Consider the following 21,082-nt stretch of genomic DNA (forward strand, 5'->3'; position numbering starts at 1 on the left):
GAGGAGATGCCTTGGCAAAGACAGGCACCTTGTTATCAGAGCCTGCCCTGGCCAGACCCCCACCACAGCCTTTCGAGGTCCCTGCGGTGCCATCTCCTTGCAAAAATGTTCCCCAGGAGATGCTCAAGTGACTCCCTTGGGCAGCGGTTACACCCACAACCACAGCTCTTAATATCAGATGGCAAATTTATGCCCATCCTCTTAAGTACCTACGAGCTAAGGACCAAAATGAGACAAGCACAAGTACAGAAGCACTTCTGGCCATTGGTCAGGCACACGTCCTACGCCTTTGCCTTCCCTTCAAGCCCAAGCTGACATTGCAAGCCCAAGTGTGGCAAGATAGTCCACCCAAAACCAGTAGTACCTGGCTTTACACTGGCAAGAGAAAGAAGCAGAAGGTTGCAGTGTGTGTCTCCATCATTTAGTAATTCATCACAAGGTAATACTTCTGCCCTAGCGCGTGCCAACAGAGAATAAAAGAGATGAGAAACCTTGAATGGGATGAGCGGGGAGCTGCTAGGTGAATTTCTAATGAGGAAAATGTCTACAAGCGCTAATAAAAAGACCTGAAAGAGAATGCATTAGTAATGACAGGGTTTGGAAGAGCATTTATGTTACATGTCAGGCTTCGACTGTGAATTTAGAGGCAATCCACTGCTACTAAAACCCCTAAACAGCCAATAATGAAAAGATGACTTAAATTTTCCAAAGTGACAAGTGATTTGGAAAGCTGTAGTTAGTAGATTTTCAGAAGAAAGCTATTCTGCTCTTTTGGGAGAAAGGGGAGAGGCATTTTGAAAAGAAAAAGATATTCAGAAGCCCCTAAACCTCTCTGAAAATCCAGATTTCAGATTTTGGTTCTGCAAAGTTCTCCCCCCCAGAAAGCTATCAGCTGCAGACAGCAACCCAGATGTGCAAATACTAACAGTAGACACAGCCCTGCTGCTGCTGGATCTGCAGAAACACAAAAGAAAACCAGAATCACACCAAGCTCTTAATCTCTTTTAGCTGTACGCTCAGACCCTGGTTCTCTGACACCTCTGCACGCATTTCAGGGGGATGCAGCCTGATTCCACCCCAACATTTCTACATTTCAGCATAAAAGCAAGGAGAAGCTCTTGAAGGGAAGGTTTACAGCAAACTGTGAACAGCACCTTGCATGTACTTACCCTGGGCTTTTCAGTTTTCCTTTTGTGTGCTTTTTCAAGGCTCAGAAGCTCACATTTTGCTTTCAAACACAAATCCCACAGACTATGATTTCAAGATGACTGCTTCGGGAAGCGGGGAGGAGAGTCCTACCGGGCTGCTTTTCATGGCTGACCGAGCAGGAATCTCCTGCCGTAGAGACGAAGGCCCCCTCGGAGAACACCTCTCCAGGTAGACAGCAGGTAATTGATCCTGCTCATGTGAACAACATCTTGTCATTTTTCAAACACTTCGAGGAAAGAAGGTTAATATCCTTGGTGCCAGGAGTCTGGAGAATACGCAAAAGCACTACCGTGGCAAGGTAGGAAAAGCAGCTCTCATCCTTGTACATCCAGCTGCCGAAACATTGAAATAAGAGACCCAGACCTGATGCACTGATGCTTAACTGGTGCACAAGTAAGCGTCCTCTGCATTTGTTGCTGTATTTCAGCAAGATCTAAAAAACCCCAAAGCAATGAGTCTTTGCAACCCCCTCATCTGATGCAGAATCATTCAAGTGGCCCCCCTGTCGTGTTGCTGTGAGGCATCTTGGAGGAACCTGTCAGTGCACTGCGAAGCCAAAAAATTCACACCTTGAAAGACAGCAAGGGCCAAGCCAGCTACGGGGGCAAAGCTCACCCCATCCCTATCGAAACGAGGGCACGCTAAACGCTGTCTTGCTCTCTTCTTTCTCGATGAGAGAGTGGTAGAGCCCTTCCCTCCAACAAAGCCGGTATTTCAGACAGAAAGGACACGGTCCCATCAGAGGTAGGTCAAGTCTTCGGCACAAACCACTCAACGGTGCCTTAGATCAGGCGGCAGATGTAGCATACAAAATTAACCAGGTTTGCTCAAAGCCCACACTCGCAGGTGAACCAAAGGGACCCCAGCAGACGGGTAACAGAGCACAGCCAGGCAGCTAAATAGGACTTAAAAGCTTTTGAAGCTGCAAACACTGGAATGAACTGGGGCATGAAATTAATTTTAACTGTACTGAATAGGAGACAGGCCATAAAACTCCATGAAAATAAGAGACCGGTAACATTTTAGTAAGAGTAGAAATTCTCCCCTTAACTCCCCAGCCAGCTCTATTAGCATAAGTGACTCATCCCAGCTGAAAAGCAAAGCAAACAAGCAGGAAGAATTAAACTAGTGTTGCAAGGCAGAGAGTATCACTGTAGAGAGATCGAGGAATCCTGGCTCTGTGATATTCAAATGCCTTCCCACTGACACTTGCAAACATTCAACTGAGAAAAAAAAAATCCACCCTAGGAAATGTTTAAAAAAAAAAAAAAGAAAAAAGAAAAAAGGCATTTGTGAATAGTAACAGCCTGGCCATCCTCCTGTGCCCAGGTAGGAGACTTCAAACCAGTTTCATGTGGGAGCAGTTTCTATTTAGCTCAACAGAGCCAGCATGCTCTGCTGGGGGTTTTGGGGACAGAATCACAACCTAGATAATTTTCCAGCAACGTGCCAAAGGACTTTTTCATCCTGGCTAAATCTGCATAGGGTGAAGTTGTTCAGAAGAATCTGCATCCAATTACACCTCGGCAAAATATAACCCGTGGTGTGCTGGTAGTTGTCCTTCTGGTGCTCTAATGCATCTGGCTGACGTCTCCCAGCACCCTGAGGATTTACTGCATCTCCTGCCGAAACAGCCACCTCCAGGCTACGGAGCAGAAGCTGCTCCTCTAAAGCAGAGGGGCACAAACATATTACGAATGAGGAAAGAACAAAAAATACCTCCAAATGCAGCTCGTAGAGAAGTTGTTGGTAGAGTTTGAACATCCAAACATGATTTGGTCAAAACAAAGAAGTTTAATACCTTTTCCTTTCTTTAATACCTTTTCCTCTTGGTCAAAGGACCCTGAATCATTTGCTTAGAAGAATCACTGAAATCTCGATTTTGTATCTGCCTCCCAAGCATCTTTTAGATGCCCTTTAATGTGGGCCAGGGACACAAGAGATGGGAGAACAGGACACAGTGATTTCTCTGCATGTCCACCAACAAGTAGCAAAGTGCAATTCAGACCCCAGGACCTCCGAGACAGGCCCGCGGTCAAAAGCAGCAAACATCTGGAGCCCAGATCGCTCCAGGGCCTTTTGCTGACCTAGATCTGTGAATGCGCTCGGCTGGCATCAATAACCAGCTGAAGGCAGCTAATTGCGAGGTTTCTGGAAGGAGGAGACGGAGGCTTTTCATTAAAACGTGTGGTTTCCTTCCCATATTTTTGCAGCATTAATCACAGTGAACATTAACCCCAAGCCTGCCTGCTCCAACCTCTCTGGTCTATCACCGCCACCGCTACAGCCGCATGGGAGAGTTGGGATAACCCTACGGATGCCGGCACAGGGAGGGATGGAGAGGAGCACCCACTCTGACGGCAGGAGAAGCTGCTTTGACGGGGCTTCACATCTCATCACCGGTTTCACTCCTGACCTGCGCAGTCAGTTCTCTCTTGTTTGCACCCGTCTTTCAGGCAGCAACCAAGGACAGGAAATCGTTTAAATCACAGGAAAATGTGATCACAAACCCACAAATATTGGCAAGGGAATGGGGAGTGGGTGAAGTATCTGGATCTACTTTTAACCTGTTCTTTCAAGGACAAAATTAGCCATCAGCTTGAAATTGCCACCTTCAGCGGCCGGCTTGTGATGGCCATGGAGCCCTCCAAGTGAAGAGGGTGGTCGGGGGACCACGAGAGACAGTGACGGTCACACACCAGAGGTGAGTCACAACCAGCAACACAGAGAGCATCCTTGGGTCAGCACTTCATGCTGTACAAAGTGGTTTATCAGCTGTCAACCCCTTGAACTGACAGCTAAATAGACTTCCAAAAGCAGGGGGCTGCAAGCCCGCAGGGAGCACAGACCCTTTGCCAGGCACCATCGCCTCTCCCGAGAGTAAAATCGTCACCTATTTCATTAGTCCTGCCTTGAATCAGTGAACTGGAGGGGGCGGCCCTAGTTTTGTTTGCTTTTTTTTACATCTTTGCAGCTAGAAAAGCACACCTGAGTGGCATGGGCTGGGGGAGGCGGCCAGCATGGGGGGCACACGTCTGCCTGCTCCTCAGAGCCGCCTTCACAGGCAGCATATCCACCGAGTGACAGGAGACCCAGGCCAAAGCACACGTGTGTCAAAATCCTGGGGGGTCCTTGCCCAAGACTTGCAGCAACATCTGCCAAGCTCGAACCACCAGGGGTAAACGCATCGCCAACACGAGGCACAAAGGAAATGCCTGGAAGCAAAAAGCTATTGGGATTTCTCAGCTGCAGGAAAAGCCATCATTTCCCACTGACTGCTCCAACTGCTCGCCCTCCCCACCCACCCCCAGGAGATGATGCTCCCCTGCCCCAGAGGTGCATGGCACAGCAGCACCTGGGGTTTATCCCCAGCCAAGTATCCGAACATAACCCTCACATTCAGGGTACCAGTGCCCAGCGCTCCAGTGAGGCCGCTCGGGGACCCCAGAGCCCTGTGGGGTGAAGGGCTCGGGGTGGCTCCGGGGTTTGAAGGTTTTACAGTTGAGTGCATCGCCTGGATGACACAGGAAGCCTTGGGTGGAGCAGGAACCGAGCAGGGCCGGGCAGCGAGCAGCAGGGTCATGTCCCCAAACCCTCCTCCTCTCTGCAGCCCTTGGGGACAGACAGCACCTAAACACTGCCAGCACCTACCATACACCCCCCCGCAGCAAAGCAGAACAGCAGAGGTACATTAACTCTTTCCCTATAATCCCCCTGGCATCAATTAACATACTGCTGAAAAGCAAAAGATTATTAACTTTTGTTAATAGATTATTAAAGATGATTATCACCAGCTGACCGAGCCCATACCAAAATAGACACGCTGCAGGCAGCTCAGAGCAATCATCGGTTCATTCAAGGCAGATAAAAGTTTCAGATCTGGTTTGACTATTTAAATTTCCAACAATAATCACAATTATTGCTATTCTCATTATCTGTTATATTCCTTATATGTTCAGGAAGTCACTGTGGTTATTAAATGCAGGTTGATGATTAAATCGTGTATTGAGGTGATAAGTCAAATTAGATGATTGCTAAGTCTCGGTAAGTCTCTTTGAAATAACCAGTTGTTATTAGACATTCAAGAGCTGCTTCATGAAAATCTAATTGTAATTGCAACTTTTCATTTTACCTCATTTTTCCCGCATGCAAACACACACACACGCGCGCGCGCTGGCAGCTGATTTCGTACTTCAGTACGTGTGAAACACAGAAGAAAGCACCCAAGGTGAGCGCCTTCTGGGAAAATGCCCAGAGACCGGCCAGGACCGGCATCCACCCCCTCCTGAGAAAAATCAAGCGGCACCTTCAGCATCTGTCTGAAGCTACTGCTCCCAACTGCTGGGCTGGTTTGTGCTTCAGGCACCCGGAGCAGCGGAACACCGGCTCTAAAAGGGTGCTCGCTACTCCTCGGCAGCCTTCACCGGGGTCTGGGAGCTCGCTCGCATCCCTCCCGCTCCAGCCTAATGCCCAACCTGACATTTAAAATAGCCTTTTATTGCCATATACTTACATTTTAATGTTTTCATGGTATTGCCTGGTGTCTGAAGGCTGGTTGTATAATGGCTGAAATAAATAAGAAAAATGAAGGCATAAATGGTACAGTCTGACATTTAGAAACTTAAACCCATCAGCAGCGCTGCTGCCTCAGTGCAGGCGCCTGTCTCCCCGAGCTGTGCCAGCCCAGGCACCCCGTGTCCCCTGTCGCCCCCAGCCCCACTCCCCAGCCGTACTGGAGGGTGCTGGCTCCCGGCGGCGCCACTGGAGTCCCGGTGCATCCCGGCTCAGCCTGTGGGAGGGCAGGCACCGCTCGCTGGCTCAGAACGAGCACTTTGCGACGTAATCCCCATAAACACAGCAGAGCCGAATACGTGGTTGTTATTCACTGATTGAAAAACGCAGTGCGCTTTGGAACATATGACACGGGGGAGGCGAGGGGAAAGGGGGGCCTGGGGAGCGGGAAGAGACGGTCTGTGTGCTGCAAATTGTTATGTCTACGCGGCAAAAGCCTGCCTGAGCTCTCCCAGGGAGCCAAGCGCAGGAACTGCAGGCAGGACAAGTCTTCATCTCTGTGGTTTCCAGCAATGCCATGGGCAGGCTGGCCCCTGGGCATGTCACCGCAGTCCCCAAGCACCCAGGCATAGGGTGATGCTCTTGTCCACCCCTTAGGAGGGGCACTGGACTCTGGCAGAACAAGTATTTTGCCCAGGGTTGCCCTTTAGAGAGACCAGTGACCGTGGCTGTCTCCAAGACCAGATGTGAGCACCCACCATGGGGCTGCTCTGCCCCCCACACCCTCAGCGGGGACATGCCTGGCCCCTCCATGAGAAGTCAGAAGAGCGGGATCCATCCCTGGTCACCTTCAGTCAGTCACTGCCCCCACTACTTCCCCCTTTCCATCTGCAGGGTGATGTACCCTCAGGGAACCTGTCATGATACAGGGTCCCACCTCTGGAAGGAAGAGATGCCACAAAGAGACCATGTTCAATCCCACCTGTTGTGGTTAACAGTTCAGGCTGTGCTCCAGGAGCTGCCACCAGTTGTGTCCATGTCAGCAGGCTGACAGGGTGCTCAGGATCAAGCTCTTCAACGCTCTTCTAGTTACTAGCAAAGCTGGTGTGAACATGACCAAGACCACTAATCAAAAGCCTGCCATGGCCCAACTATCATCAGCAACTGGCCTTCTAATGACTGCAGCTCCTGCATTTCTAACCACCGAAACATCACCCAAGTTTTCCAGCATTTCATCCACAAACTTCTACCAAACCAGCTCACATCTGTGAGCACCACAAACTCACATCTGTGGCCAAACACAGGTGAGAGGACATGAGGGCTGAAGGTGGCATCCTGGCCATGGCTACATACAAACTGGCTCACCTTCCTACTGGGGTCATACAGCTGATACTACACTCACTCAATTTAATCTCAGATTAATCACAGGAAAAGAGCAAAACATCTGCCGAACATCTGCTCAACCAGGTGAGCAGTACTGGAGAGGACAGAACCTGCAAACACAGGTGGGTCCCTTTCTCCTCCAGTTTGGAGAAGGTGTTATTCTCACCTCCTCTATGGTATTTCCCCATCACCATCACAGGTGCTTGGCACAGGAGCTTGTTTTTCCACACAGCCAGCCTGTCTCTACTGCCCCGTAAAAAACTGATACTGCCTCACCTCTTCCCTGCCACACACCAGGACAGCACATTGATCTGCACAGAAAGGAGACCATGTGTAGCTCTCCCGACCCTCTGCAGCCCATCACCACTGCATCTTGGCACCAGCAGGTCATCGGCTTCTTTTTCTGGCTGCCCTTGGACGCATGACTCTTCCTTCGGAAAGCACAAGCAATCCCACGTGGCAGAGGAGCGCAGAGGAGCCCAGGCAGGCAGATGCAGTGAGATGCGGTCCCAGGAGGGTGCAGGGCTGCCGGCAGCGTTTGGGCATCTGTTACCCTGCGAGGGGATGGTGGGCTGCAAGCCTGCAAGGAGACACCCAGCCACCCCGTGCTGGCAGGGACAGGGCAGGCAAGAGGGGACAAGCAGGTCCCCCAGAAGGCGACACGTTCTCGGTGGGGTCCCTTCCCCAGGGATATTTCTACAACAAATCCTCTCAGATTTGCTGGTCCAACTGCGGGCTCGGAGCTGGCTGTGCACTTCACGCTTGGAAAGCTCAGAGGAACACAGACATCTGTCTCATCACGTAGCTCGAGAGAGGTAGGTCTGCACCACGGAGAGAAGAAATCAAGCTGTGGCTCTGGAGCATCACGTCCACAGTCACCCTGGGAAGGTTCAAATGGGCTGCCTTAACTAGTGACTGCCTCTTGGAAGAGGACTGCAGGAACGGAAATATTGATAAATAAAAGTGTCTCTCTCCCCTCTGTGCTCATAAAAATCAAAGCAAATAAGCTGGCATGTGGCGAGCCACGGAGACCTTCCGCCTGGGAGAAGGCAGTGGAGGAAACGTTTTGGTTTGCGCCTGGATTAGAAGGTGCTCATGTGCACGTAGACATCATGGATGCCCTGATGCTACTCAGCTCACCAAAGGCTGCTGATTCTTTTCCATATCTTTGTTTATATATTATTTCCAAATATATTTCCAAATATATTATTTCCAAATCTATGTTTCTATATCTATGATATAAACAGCCCCTTAAATTCTTAGTTAGCAAACCTAAGTGTTAACAGACAAGCACTGAAACGCATCATTTTAAAAGAAATGCCCAAACATTCAGAAATAAGAAACTCTGGGACCCAAAACCAAGATCCACATGACACCAGCATCTCAAAGAGATTTCTGTCTGCACAACAGCCTTGGCACTGTACCTCAGCTCACACAGTGGAGCAAGCCCTGCAGACGAGTTCTACCCACCCCATGGAGAACATATCCTCATAGCTTAAATAGTTAAAGACACTTTATTCTCAATAGAGCAGGGACTGGGAAACAGCATCTTCCCTCAGAGCCATCCCCAACCTGCACAGAATCACAACTTTCTCAATGAGTAAGCAGAAGTAAAGCTGACAGGTCCGATGGGGAAGGTGAGATGTTCAAAACACCCATCGTTTCTTCAGGGTAAGGGACATGTAATGCATTTCTCTGGGGGATGACATTTAAGAAAAACATAATTGCAATGCAAAGCTATTACTGGAAAAACCTTGGATTTACTGAAAGCCCTTTAAAAATAAAATAGAATGAAAGGTCTTGATTGCTTTCTGGCCACTGCTGCGCTCAGGCTACACTTCTCAATGATATTTCTCCCTGGGGAAAACGCGGGGTCATTTTTAAAACGGTCCCACTATGTTGCAGGGATGAAGTGAGGAGAGTCCTGGTTTACTGAGCCACAACCTCCTCCTGACCTAGAGGGGAGAGCCAGCTTCCCGGGACCTCAACTGGATCCCTGCTTCCTGGGGCTCCCCCAGGAAGGGATGATTTCTGCCGTGGGGACAGGGAGCCGAGCCCCAGCACAGGGAGGGCAGTGGCCACAACTGCACAGGACATCGTGTGTTCTACATCAGCTGGGGCTGACATGGGGGCCAGGGGCACCCAAAACCCCAGCAGACAGGATGAAGAGGCACCAGCAAGAAGTAATGGGCAAAAGGGTTCAGGGACCATTCTGCACACTTAAAACCCCAGAAGCACAAAAATGAGGATCCTCCAAAGAGGATCAGACATGAACAACTCCCCTAAGATAGAAAGAGCAGGGCCAGACCTTGTAAGGTCAAAGCAGCGAGAAAGCAGGAACCAGCGTGCTTCCTTGAGATGTACAACTCAAGGACACCAGTTTCACTGAAGAGCTTGGAAGCCCAAAAGCTCAGAGGGAGCTGTTTAAAAGACAGAAGTCAAGAATTAGTTTCCTACCAGAGCTGAGCCATCTCCCAGCAGCTTCCAACTTGATGGGAAACCCATGACACATACCCAAAACTTCTGGGTAAACCCCTATTTATGCTACACTGGATCGCACTCAAAACCCCTCCCTTCCAGCTAACACTACAGGCAGCCTCAACAAGGCCACCGATGTGATCAGGAGACAGGGTTTCTTTCTTTGCTCAAACACAACCCCCTCGGAGCAACCTGCCGCCAGCAGGACAGAAGGCAGAGCCCCACCATGTCCCCTCTGCCCCGTTAACACCAGCACAAGCCAGGGACACAGCTTCCAGCTCCGTCCTGCCAGCAGCACCCAAGACCTCATACCACCTCAGGGCTGCTGTTGGCCAACACTGTGGTAACCTCTGGCCTCTCTCTGCCACGACAAACCGACTTCCACCGTGATGTCTCGCCTCGCACCATCAGCCCCTGGCAAGATGCCCTGCTACCGAGCCGATGTGTGTCTGTCACCGTCGCCGCTGCAAATGCAATAACCAGAGCCCTCTGAACAGCCAGAAGTGAGATGTCAGCAGCCTGTGTGGAGCCGAGAGCAATCCAAGACCCTGCACCGGGGTGAGAGGCACCACCGCTCCTCACAGAGGTTTAGTACAGGGTTAGCACCAGCCTTCCTGCAAGAGACTCCTGGGTTGTGGGACCTCTAGGGCCCTGGTGCACATCGTGTGTGAAACGGTGGAGCAGTCGTGCACACTGGGCAGAACCTGCAAAGCTGCTCTCCTTCCTGGAGCTGCTTCCTTTCCGACTCAGAAGAATATGTGACTATTCATCTCGTCTCTCAGAGGCCGTTGGCAGGTCCTGGGTGCTGTTTTGCCCGACACAGCGTGGGGGCTGGGCCATAGGAAGCATCTCTCTCTGGGCAGACAGATGAGAGTCTGCGAGACGCACGCAGAGCCCAGCTGGGGTTTTGCAGGGTTTTCTCAGCAGGGGTTTCCCCTGCCCTCTGAGGAGTAAGGCAGGGCGACAGCAGAAAGGTTTGCACTGGGCTCTGCTGCAGCTCCCCTGTGCAGCGTCAGCACCCAGGGGCAAAGCATCAACGCACACAAAAAAGGAGAAGGAAAAAAAAGGGGGGGGAAGGAAACACAACATCTTTCAGATGAGGAAGCACCAGCCCCAGGCACTGCCAATCTTCAGAGCAGAAAGAGAGCAAAGGGTTTGACCTGGGTGACTCAAAGGAAAAATAATGAGCGCTACTTCCCCAAACAAGGAAGCGGGCTTCGACACGTCGCAGTGAGCACTAATTCCCTTGTGACCTCTCCCTTATGCACCCGGGGAAGATAGTGATTAGTACCACCTCCACAAGGCATGTCCAAATTACAGCTGCCGAGGCCTGTGAGCTGCCCACTCCCACCTGGCAGGAACGGCTCCTTCCATTGCACCCCACGGCTGGTGCAGAGCAAGAGATGCTCCACCAAACCGTGTCCACCTGCCTCTTGGCTGCAGACACAGCCTTTCCCAGCCCCTCTGGGGTTGCTTTCAGCCACCCCTCCAGCAATTCATCACTTGACTTACAGCTGGATTTTGCTGGATGAGGCGGCAGCCCCAAATCGACAATTTATTATCAGTTGTTTTTCTCAGCTTCCCTGTGCACAAGGGAGACAGCAATAGGACGTGTGCAAGTCCCGATACCTGCAGCTCGTTGCAGCCGTGACTGGGCTGTGCTTACACCCTCCTCCATTGCAGCAGGGTGGGACGGAGGAGAGCCGTCCCAGTACCCATCCCTCCCATGGGGCTGGCTGGCCAGGCAGCAGCCCCGGTGCTGTGGCCACCATCAGAAGATGAAGCCATCAGCATCCCGAGCAGAGGCAGACTCTGCCAGAGACCCTTTCCCCACCCAGCTCTCCTGCAGCATGAGAGGAAGCAGCCCAAGGGTTAAGGCTCTGAGAAGAGGGCTGTGTGTGTGTCTGCCTGTGTTTCAGTACTCATCTCAGCCACTTTGCTTCCTGCCTTGGTCCTGTGCCAGCGAGAGGTCCGGGCCAGCAGCACGCTTCCTTTGCCTCCTTCTGACGGCTCAGACACACACACAGGGTGCCGCACTCGCCACCCAGAGACCTCCCCAAACCTGGCCTGGCTCCCACTCCCCACAGAGAGAGGTAACACTCACCAGCTCCACCTGGGGACCCAGTCCTTCCAGGATCCGGTGGGCAGCCTCTGCCTTCTTCTGCAGGGAAGAAAAGGGAGAAGAAAAGTTATTTCTGCCATCGGTTTCGGTCGCAGGACTCTGCTCCAGCTCTCCCCCTGTGCCAAAACCCCTTCCCAAACCTCTGCAGAGCTGTCACAAATCCCACCCTTGCCTGAAAATGTGTGGAAAGGTTCAGCTCAGCCCCCAGAGCTGCAGGAAAGCCCCATGGGCACAGAGTTATCACCACTTTCATGCATTCGAGCTCTGCCTGGGAAGCGACCCAAATCCCTGACCCCTCAGGGTGCCAGGCAGGGGGGTCGCACCCCTTACCTCTGCACGGCTGCCAGGCAAGGAGGAGGAGGGCAGGCGAGCTGGCACGCAGGCAGAGATGCCCTTTCTAGGATTCATCGCTTCATGAGCATGTGATCGTTAGATTTGAGCTGCCCTTGGCTCCTCGTCTTGCTCTCGCTTCCCTCCCCTCCCCGCCGCAGAGGAGCCCTTCTCTGCCCCCTCCCGCCCCCGGCCAAGCTACCTAGTGCTTATTAGAGGAAAAAAACCACCCAGGAACACGTGTCAGGGGCTGTGCGGTGGTTGCTAATTAAACAGGCCTGAGAAAAAGACATGGGTTGGCTGCAGCAGGAGTCTAAATAAAATATGACATTTTCAGTAAACAGCACTTCCTCGCAAAGCCAGGCTTTTCAGTGGGGGTTACTAACAGTCCGATAAATCCAGATCGCTGCACGCTGCCGACAGGCCATGGGGCTGAGCCAATAAAGCCAAATACCTGGCAGCAAGGAGGGTGAGGAGACGGATTTTCAGAGGCATTTGTTCAATAAAATAGGTAGTTTTAGCTATTATGGGATAGGGGGAAGAGAGAATCCACAGCTGCTTAAAACAGGTAAAAATGCACTGTGCAGATCTGAGCTTCCCAGGATTTAAACCTGAGGCAGGGCTGGGGGGGGGAGGAGAGGGGAAACTGAAAGGACACAGAAGGATGGATGGACAGGGAGGAAGGGAAACCCCTTTTTTGAAGCACATTCAACTTTTTAACCCAATAAGCACTAGAGCCCTGCTGGAGCTCTAGGGTGGGAGCTGAGCCCCAGGGCTGGGGAGGGAGCTCTGGGCTCCCCGGCTTCGGCAAACCCCAGGTGAAGCCCCCCCGCAGGGACAGGAAAGGGATTTCGGCCCCGGGGGGTTTGGCTCCCACTGCTTTCTACCACCGGGCACCTCTGACCCGAGCTCTCCCAGCAGGGAAGATCCCCAGCAGGATGAGTTTCCCAGGGTCCCAGCACAGGGGATGCCTCAGCAAAAGCTGCCCCATCACCCTGCCGCCTTACCCCCTCGTCCGCCCCCGCCCCGGGTGGGTTTCCAAAAGCTTCACCTACCCCCCTGCCGCCGGCTGGTCCTCAGAAGCGCTGACGCAGCTGGTAGGTGTGCAAGTTCCTGGCCGGGGCTTTGCACACCCACACGCAGTCGGATCTGCCAGCCTGCACTTTTGCAGAGCTGGCCCCGGGAGCAGCTGCATGAGTCACCCTGCCCGCAGCCAGGCTCCGCGCCCCCAGAAACAGCCCCGGCCCGGCTGCAGAGCCCGCGCCAGGTGCCTCACCACAACAGGGCCACCAGGAGACGTTTCCAGCTCCTCTATTTACTGTACGCAAGTTTGTTTGCCATTTAGAAGCGATTTTGAGGATGGTAGGAGAGATGTTAACCACGTAGCGCACCTGCTCGGGCACCGTCCCCACAGGTACGCACGATGTACACAGCAGCCCTGCTTTTAGTGCATCCCTGCACGTTCATCCTGCACAGCAGACCTCGGGGTTCACAGATGTCATGACCACTGCGTGTACCTCGCAGGCAAGGACACACACAACAAGCAGAGCAGCTAGGGATGCTGTGGCAGAGCCCAAAGCGCAGCTGGAGCCTGTCCCAGCGAGCTGCTTTGCCCCTCTGGCCTCTCCCGAGTCCCTGCTCCATCCCAGGAGGACCACAGGCAGGGAGGTGTTCCCAGTGCCTGGCTCTCTCTGCAGCCCTCTGGGATGTACAGCCAGGGCAGCCTGGCTCCCGCGTTGCCGGTGCGCCACTCGGTGTGCACCGCGCTTCTGTCCGGTGCCGGACCGGTGGCGAGATGCTTGCAGGGACCACAGGGAAAGCACAACTGCCCTAGTGATGGAGACGGGTCTTTGGAAAGCAAGTACATCCCGGAACGAAGCCCAGGAGATGCTAGGAAACAGCTGCAACAGAAGGAAGCGCCTGTTCTCACTTGGGGCTTAGGCTCCAGGGAAAGGAGCCATGTGTTTACACACAGCAATTATGTTTTCCGTGCCGCAATAAACTGCTCCCACCTCTTCTCCCACACCAGAATCCTGGCAATGTGAGGCTGCTTTGACAAGTAAGGGAAAGGCAGGCCTGGCCTCAGCTGACCCACGGGGGAAACAAAGTGATGCCCAGTGCCAGGACTCACCTGCAAAGCACAGCGCTTGCAAAGCTTTAGATCAACAGGGCATAACGCATGGCCCAAGATGTAAGAGACATGTATCTACCCTCCTCATAAAATATCACATCCGCTACAGAGTGTGTGCCTCTTCCATGCGAGGTCTCCTCCCATAACAGGGATTTCCCACTGGGTTCATAGAGGCATGAAAGACCTGGCTAACACAGCACCCAGCTCTGCCATCCCCAAGGATGTTCCAGATGATGACGGGGAAATCTAGCCCCAGCAAACACAGCCCAGGCAAGAAACCCAGGAGCCGCACAGCCTGGCCTGGCTCCCCCCGAAGCAAGAGGCATTTCCACCACTACACACCTGACTCCATTAATGGGAACAAGCCAAGTCTGCCTGGGGACCTGCCCCTTGGAAATATTCATCATGTGATGGAGAGCTCACAGCCAGAGCTTAATATTTTGCTCTCCATGAGCTATAAAATCTGCTGACCTTGGAGAACATCAGCATCGTGGTATTCGGAAGTCTTAAACAACTAAAACCAGGGGTGAAGATTTGTTTTTTGGGGGGTGGCATTAAGACGACTACAAAACACTCTACATCTGCTGCCAAGACTGTGATTCGGCTACTGCCCTCTGCCCGACACTGCTTGCTAGGGAGCAGAAAGCTTCACCTTACCCAAATTTTTTGGGATGCATACCTGGGACAAAAATCAGCAACCCAATTAACTGCAGGTAGTGTAATTGTGGGCAGAGGACTGCAGCCCCAGCTCGATGCAGCCGGTCCCACCAGATGCCCGTTCTCCTGGGCACCAGCCCCAGCAGCGGCGGATGGCACAGCCAGGAACTGAGGATGCTGCAGGCCCGTGTGTACAATGCAATTAACTTGGAGAAAGAGCTGAGTGTGTTCAGCTGCTGCATTTGCCATGTTTAGACAACTTAATGAGACAACCCAGAGGCAAATCACCATAGGCAGAACATGTGGCGAATCAAGAAGAATGACATAATTTGTCTTGCATTAACCGACTGTAATACACACATCTCCAGAACGAAAGATCAGGAGGGGAAGCTATTCCGAGCACGTCATATCTTTGTACGTACACAAAGAAATGCCTCTATCTTGAAAGCTGCCCAATTAACACTTGACACCCACTGTAATTGCTGATGCTCCTTCCTGCATTTATCAGATCATAGCAGAACCGTAATGAGCTGTCTGAAAGGCCACGCAGACTGAGGTGAGAGCTGGCTGCGGCTGTGGGAAGACATATTACACCCAGCAGAAGGTTCCCACCATGCTGGGGCTCATCCTGAAGGACAGACACAGGGAGACATGCTCCCACCTGGGGACCTAGCACAGAAGCCTGGCTGGGGAATTTAGGCAAACCTCAAACTGGGCAGCTCTCAGCTCCCCTCGCAGCTGCAGGACCTTTGCTGAAGACTATCGGCAGCCCTGTTAAATCCTTTCCTTTAATCCTTTAATAATTGATCCTACAGAAGGAAACCAGAGGGTTCATCCTAAATCTGAATAACCCCACCCCTGCCTGTAATCCCTGTTATTTAACGTAAAGAAATGTATCAGGAAACAAATCCAGCCATTACTTCTGGTGAGATGCATGAAGATCCCCACTGGTATTATAGTCCCTCTGCAGCTCCACAGCAAGCAGCTAATGACCCCTTTTCTCGACTCGGTACAGACTCCTGAAATACTGATACAGCACCGGGAGCTGTGGCGTTCGTGAAGGGACTGAAGCCCTGAAGCTGAATTTTGCTCCCATTTACCATCAGAGTCATTTTGCTCTGGCACAGCAGCTCCAGGTTTGGCACCATCATGGGCACGGGCAAACGGTGGGCACCCCAAGGGCAGAGGCACTCCTACATAGAGCATTTAAGCGCAGCTTGGATGGAGAGGTGAAGCCCATCACACACGAGTCCTCCATGTGCATTTTGGAGGTATCGAGGTGTCTCAAGAAGCGTGGCTGAACCGCAAAGACAGATCTGTGTCACTGTGGGGCCCACGGATGAAAAGAGGACCCGAGATGTAGCAGGCAGCAGCATCTGCCCCTGAAGAATCTCCTTCCCCACGGACAGGCATGCTCTTACACCATCTCGTGCTCCTCCAACAGGCCTGGAGCTAAAGATCCCTTCACCAACCACAAAAACCTCACTGCAGACTACAAAAATCTCCGTTCTCACCTAAAAAGCACTTGGCTTCCAAAGCAAAACTCCAGCCCCTTGTTTTTCCTTTGAAGAAACTTAAAATAGGCGTGGGAGGGGGAAGCGGGCAGGAGAGCAACTTCCCAGCCATGCGAGCTCCCGTGGGGATGACGAGCCGACCCTCGAGGCAGTGGAGCATCCGAAGCCAGAGGAGGGAAAGTCTGGGATTTCGCGTGGGCTCCTCTTAAAGCAAAGTTTAAAAATGGAAGAGAAGGAAACACAAGAGTTATTTTGAGCAAGCGGATCTGAAATTAGGAGACGGCATTTTCTTGGACTGGCTCCAGCCATGGCTCCATGCAGCACAAAGCTGCTGCAGCTGAACCGTGCTCCTGGGGTTATTTATAGCAGCCCGTAGGCAGCAGCGCTGGGGAGTGGAAGGGTTTCTATTTGGGACCAGGCATGTCCTGCATGGAGATAAGCAAAGCCCTTGGAGAGGCAGGAGAGCTGCGCACAGGGTAGCGCTGGGAAAAATTCCTGTCCTGGCAGCACGACGTCCCGGGGACAGGCAGAGCTGCAGGAGCTGCACGGCGGAGAGGCAGGTTGGAGTCGGAGTCTGCTCAAATAAAATTCAGGAGAAGCGTGGCTGAAGTCAGCAGAAAACATGGAAACCCTCAGGCGAGACACTTTTCTACACCAAGCAGAACGCAAACAGTCTGGTGGGATTAAAAGGTACAACCTCTGTGCCAAGATCTGCTGGGACCAAACCATGACCTGGCAGTGCTGGCTTCATGGGTAAAGTTCTTATTCCTATGACCACAGGGACTCATTTTTTCCCCTTTAAACCTCAGCATTGTCTCTGAGAGCCAAACCACCCCAGCCATTTGCCACAAAGCAGGTGGGACAAGCCACGGCGCCGTGGGAAGGGAAAGTAATGCTCTTCCCTCCCCAGCTCCTGCAGCTGGCAGGGATGGCCACCACCGGTGCTCCCAACCCAACCGCAGGAGCCCAAGGATGCTTGTCCTCCCCTGGGCTCTCCTTGAACCCAAACATCCCTAAAAGCATCAGGGGACATCAGTCAGCCTCAGTGGTATGTGCCAGGCTCCTCTGACCAGGCCCAGGGGGTGATGCTCTTCAGGGGTGCCCATGGGATGCAGATGCCCTGCAGGCTCCCTGTGCCCGGCTGAAGCCATCTCCCCATCGCACCGGCAGCGATGGAGCCCCATCCTCGAGGCTCGGCCCAGCGGGTGCATGCAGCGGTAGCTACAAATGACTAATCACAAATAGTAAGGAAACGGGTCACGTTGGAGCCGTGTGTCAATACCAGTCCCCGCCTATCCTGTGCAGAGCGTTACAAGCCAACTCATTTCGGTTGCTTGCCGGTCTCCGGCTTTGGCTAGTCATTGCCAGCCAGTTTCTGTGGTTGGCTCGGTCGTAACTGCATCCACAGCCAAGGGGTGAACCCCGCATCGTAGCTGGGTTTCCACTCGCATCACGCTCTGTTGTCTGCAAGGTTAGGGTGCCGTTCAAAGGCCTATTAGTTTTAAAGCAAGGTGCTAGTGAGGCTTTGCCATTGCAAGCCATTGTTGAACACTTTACCGTTGCAAAACTACCAAAAATGTTGCCATTCTTTTAGAAATTAAAGTCTCAGCAGCAGAGCAGTTACAGGAACGCTCTGGTCACCCACCCCAAGGAGCCGGAGCTGCGTCGCAGGGTCTACACTCCTCCCTCCGACTGATTTGGGTTCTCTGCACTTCTCATCCTTATTTACAGGATCTGAAAACGCAGGAGGCAGCATTACCCGGTCTGGGTTAGTTAGTGGACAAAGCTTCTAAATCAATGCACCTACTGGAAACCCCAGATCCTGAAGCAGACATTAAAAACAGACATCAGGAGCATTAAAAAAAAAAAACAAAAAAAAACACCACCAAAGAAAATTTCCTTCAAATCCAAGAAAAAAATGAAAGGATTCTCAATGACTCCAGGCTAAATGTTTCAATTTTTTCTTTGATTTTTTTCAGCCTTGATAGTGTCTAACGTCTGACCTTTCCACTTTTCCTCTGGACTATCTGAAAGCCCATCATGTATCACCAAGCCAAGATGAGGCAACCCCAGAATAAAAGTTATCACAAACAACAGCAAAATGAACACAGCCTTTTCAGCAGCCAAATAAGAAATGCCCCGACTACCAGATACACTAGAATTTGGAAAAAAAAAAAAAAAAAAAAAGACAAAAACACCACCCTGCAGATTTAATGCTCGAAAGCAGTTTCACTGATAAGGTTTTATTTACTGCACCAGCTCCGTGCTGACGATGCAGGCCTGATTCTTCCCTTTCTAATGTAAATCAGGAGTTCATAGAAAATCAGAGTTATACAGACATAAAATCCCTGTGGGATCTGAGTCACACTCAATGCCTTTGAGTAGTTAACGGCTAGATTATACTTTGCAATGCTAAAAGTGTTCATTTATTTATTCTCTTATTTATGGATGGGGCATTAATGCTTTATGAAGGTATTTGAGGAGGGTAAACGGATAGCTGGGAACAGGCTCTGCACAGACACAACAGCAGCAGGGGGTGGAAAAAGTTCAAAACAATCCTTTGAATTCCAATTTTACAGCATAATGCTGAATTTATAGATAGATGGCTGTGCCCTTTTGAAGGAACAGTCACTGAGACAGAAAACGAATTAAAATTTAATCTTATTGATTTCCACCAACTCAATCCCAAGAGCGAAACAGACGCTGCTGCTGGCTTCCACTGCCTGCGCTGCATCAAACCCAGTTTTTCGGAGGGCTGACAGCAGAGCAGGGATGGGCTCGTGTGGCCACAAGCCGTGGGCACCCGCAGTGTGCAGGGGGGGACTGGTCCCAGCCCTCGTCACGCTACGGTGGGTGGCAGCACACGGCGTCCCCTCCCTGGCACGGCGGTGGAGGGCGAAGTCACACCGTGTCCTGACGCAACCTCTCCCTCTCCGATAAATGAGCTCAATGTTTTAGAGAAAAGCTGACGTGCGCGTGTTTGCAGGGATGGGTCTGACACAAGGACGGAGGCTGATTTTTATCTGCTGGTCTCCAAGCAGGAATCATGCCTGGCTCTGAGGCATGGCAGGTCTCTGAGAGGCCAAGACCACCCTTGTGGAGAGCTGGTGATGGGTGTGCATGGGCTCCACATCGTCACGATGGTTGGAGAGAAGGCACGAGCACGCCTGTGTGCACGGTAGCTGATGGAGGCTTTGGGCATGCAGGGCACTTGGAGGAGAATTCACCCAGCAAAGTCACATGCCGGTGGGCTGCTGGCATGGCCAGGGCTGCCGTGGTGCAGCATCCTCCAGGACACGCTGACAAAGAGAGCTTAGCCAGCCCAGCATCCCACCCAGGAAAGGCACGGAGAGCAATCTGGAGCAACACCAACGCTGCCCTCCTCTCCGTGCTTAGCAAGAGACCTGGAAATTTCCATTTAAAGCACAAAATACATCTCCAAGCTCAGGTATGCTCAATCAATTTCAAGGGAAGACGGACGTGAGGAATCCCGCAAATGGCCCAGCGGAATAAAGCAACAGCTAAAAATACGCACAGAGCATCTGCCCTGGTTGTGGGGATTTGAGGTGAAGGCAGCTAAATTCTCTCAATACAGTAAGTAACGCTTCCCAGAGGGGCAAATTAAAGCCTGCAAGGAGGCTGTGCCACACAGCCACCACCTTAGAGGTCTCAGACCCAGCAGGGATCAGCTTTTTCGCCCCAGGGGAGACACTAAAGGTCACTCACACAGTTTAATATAGGAGATCCCCAACGCCTGCACCGCTGTCAGCCTCTAACAGCAACCGAGATGCCCGTCACAACCTGAATTCCCCAGGTAGCTCCGCACCATCCTGACAGCACCCAGCTCCCGGAGCGGGGTGATGAGGACTGACAAAGGCACCCCATCCCGCACCCTGCAGCCAAAGAAGCCCTCAGAGCCCCCCGTTGCGCTTTCTGAACAATCTCAGCGATTTCAGCACCCATGACAGTTTTCAAACATCTCTTCAAGGACTAAAAGCACTTTTGAAAATAGGACTCGGATGCTTCTGAAAATGCTACCCACTGTTTATTCTCAGTTTAGTCTATGGATAGCACCAAAAACGTTAACTTCCATTCTCATACATCCTTTCAGAAATGGTACAGTTTGCACTCATAGTCGAAATCCTGGCTTGGAGACACGCATGTGTGTTTTTCGGTGTTATACTGCAAACACCTCCCAAAAGGTACTTTTTCGGGTGCATCTTCACAGTTCATCTTTGGAGACAAGACAAAGTGGCCCCAGTCAGCACATACCCAGGGCAGGAGGCACCGGGATCTCAGTGATCACAAATATCAACTGCCTCTCTATAAAACAAGTCTCTGAAAAACCTTCCCAAATGCAACCACAGCCTCACAGTCCAGCGTTTCACTGCAGTCCAGAAGAGCTTCTCTCTGTTCTTCCCCAGCAGGATCTGTACAGTCAACCTTTTTTTTCTGGAAATCAATTACTTGTCCAGCAGAGTGTAGCGAGAGGGGATTACAGGTCATGTTTTCCACAATTATCCTCTCCGACACCAAGGAATTTTTCAAATCATTTGCGTTAAATAGGTTACAAGAGGGAAAGCCTGTGTGATAGGCGTTTAGCATGAGAAAACCTGATTTCTGAGAAAATCTGATATAGGCCAGCACCAACCTGCATCCCAACCCCTCATCCATAGCCGGTGCAGTGGTGAGAAAAATATATAGACTTCCCTGATGAACCATAAGCTAAAATTAGAAACCATTCAC

At 51.7% G+C, this 21,082-nt stretch overlaps 1 protein-coding gene across 1 annotated transcript in view; it reads right to left on the reverse strand.

The window, feature by feature from the left end:
- The window catches only part of NCOR2 (nuclear receptor corepressor 2), a 177,456-nt gene that overhangs the window by 99,887 nt on the left and 56,487 nt on the right, over positions 1–21,082 (reverse strand). Inside the window, exons 6-7 of the mRNA XM_074159904.1 lie at positions 11,687–11,743; positions 5,723–5,775 (exon numbers count right to left, since the gene is read on the reverse strand). Coding sequence (XP_074016005.1) covers positions 5,723–5,775; positions 11,687–11,743 — 110 coding nt within the window. The remainder of the gene's footprint in view (positions 1–5,722; positions 5,776–11,686; positions 11,744–21,082) is intronic.

Source organism: Numenius arquata, chromosome 16 (assembly GCF_964106895.1).
Source record: "Numenius arquata chromosome 16, bNumArq3.hap1.1, whole genome shotgun sequence".
In the NCBI taxonomy this organism is placed as follows: Eukaryota; Metazoa; Chordata; class Aves; order Charadriiformes; family Scolopacidae; genus Numenius; species Numenius arquata.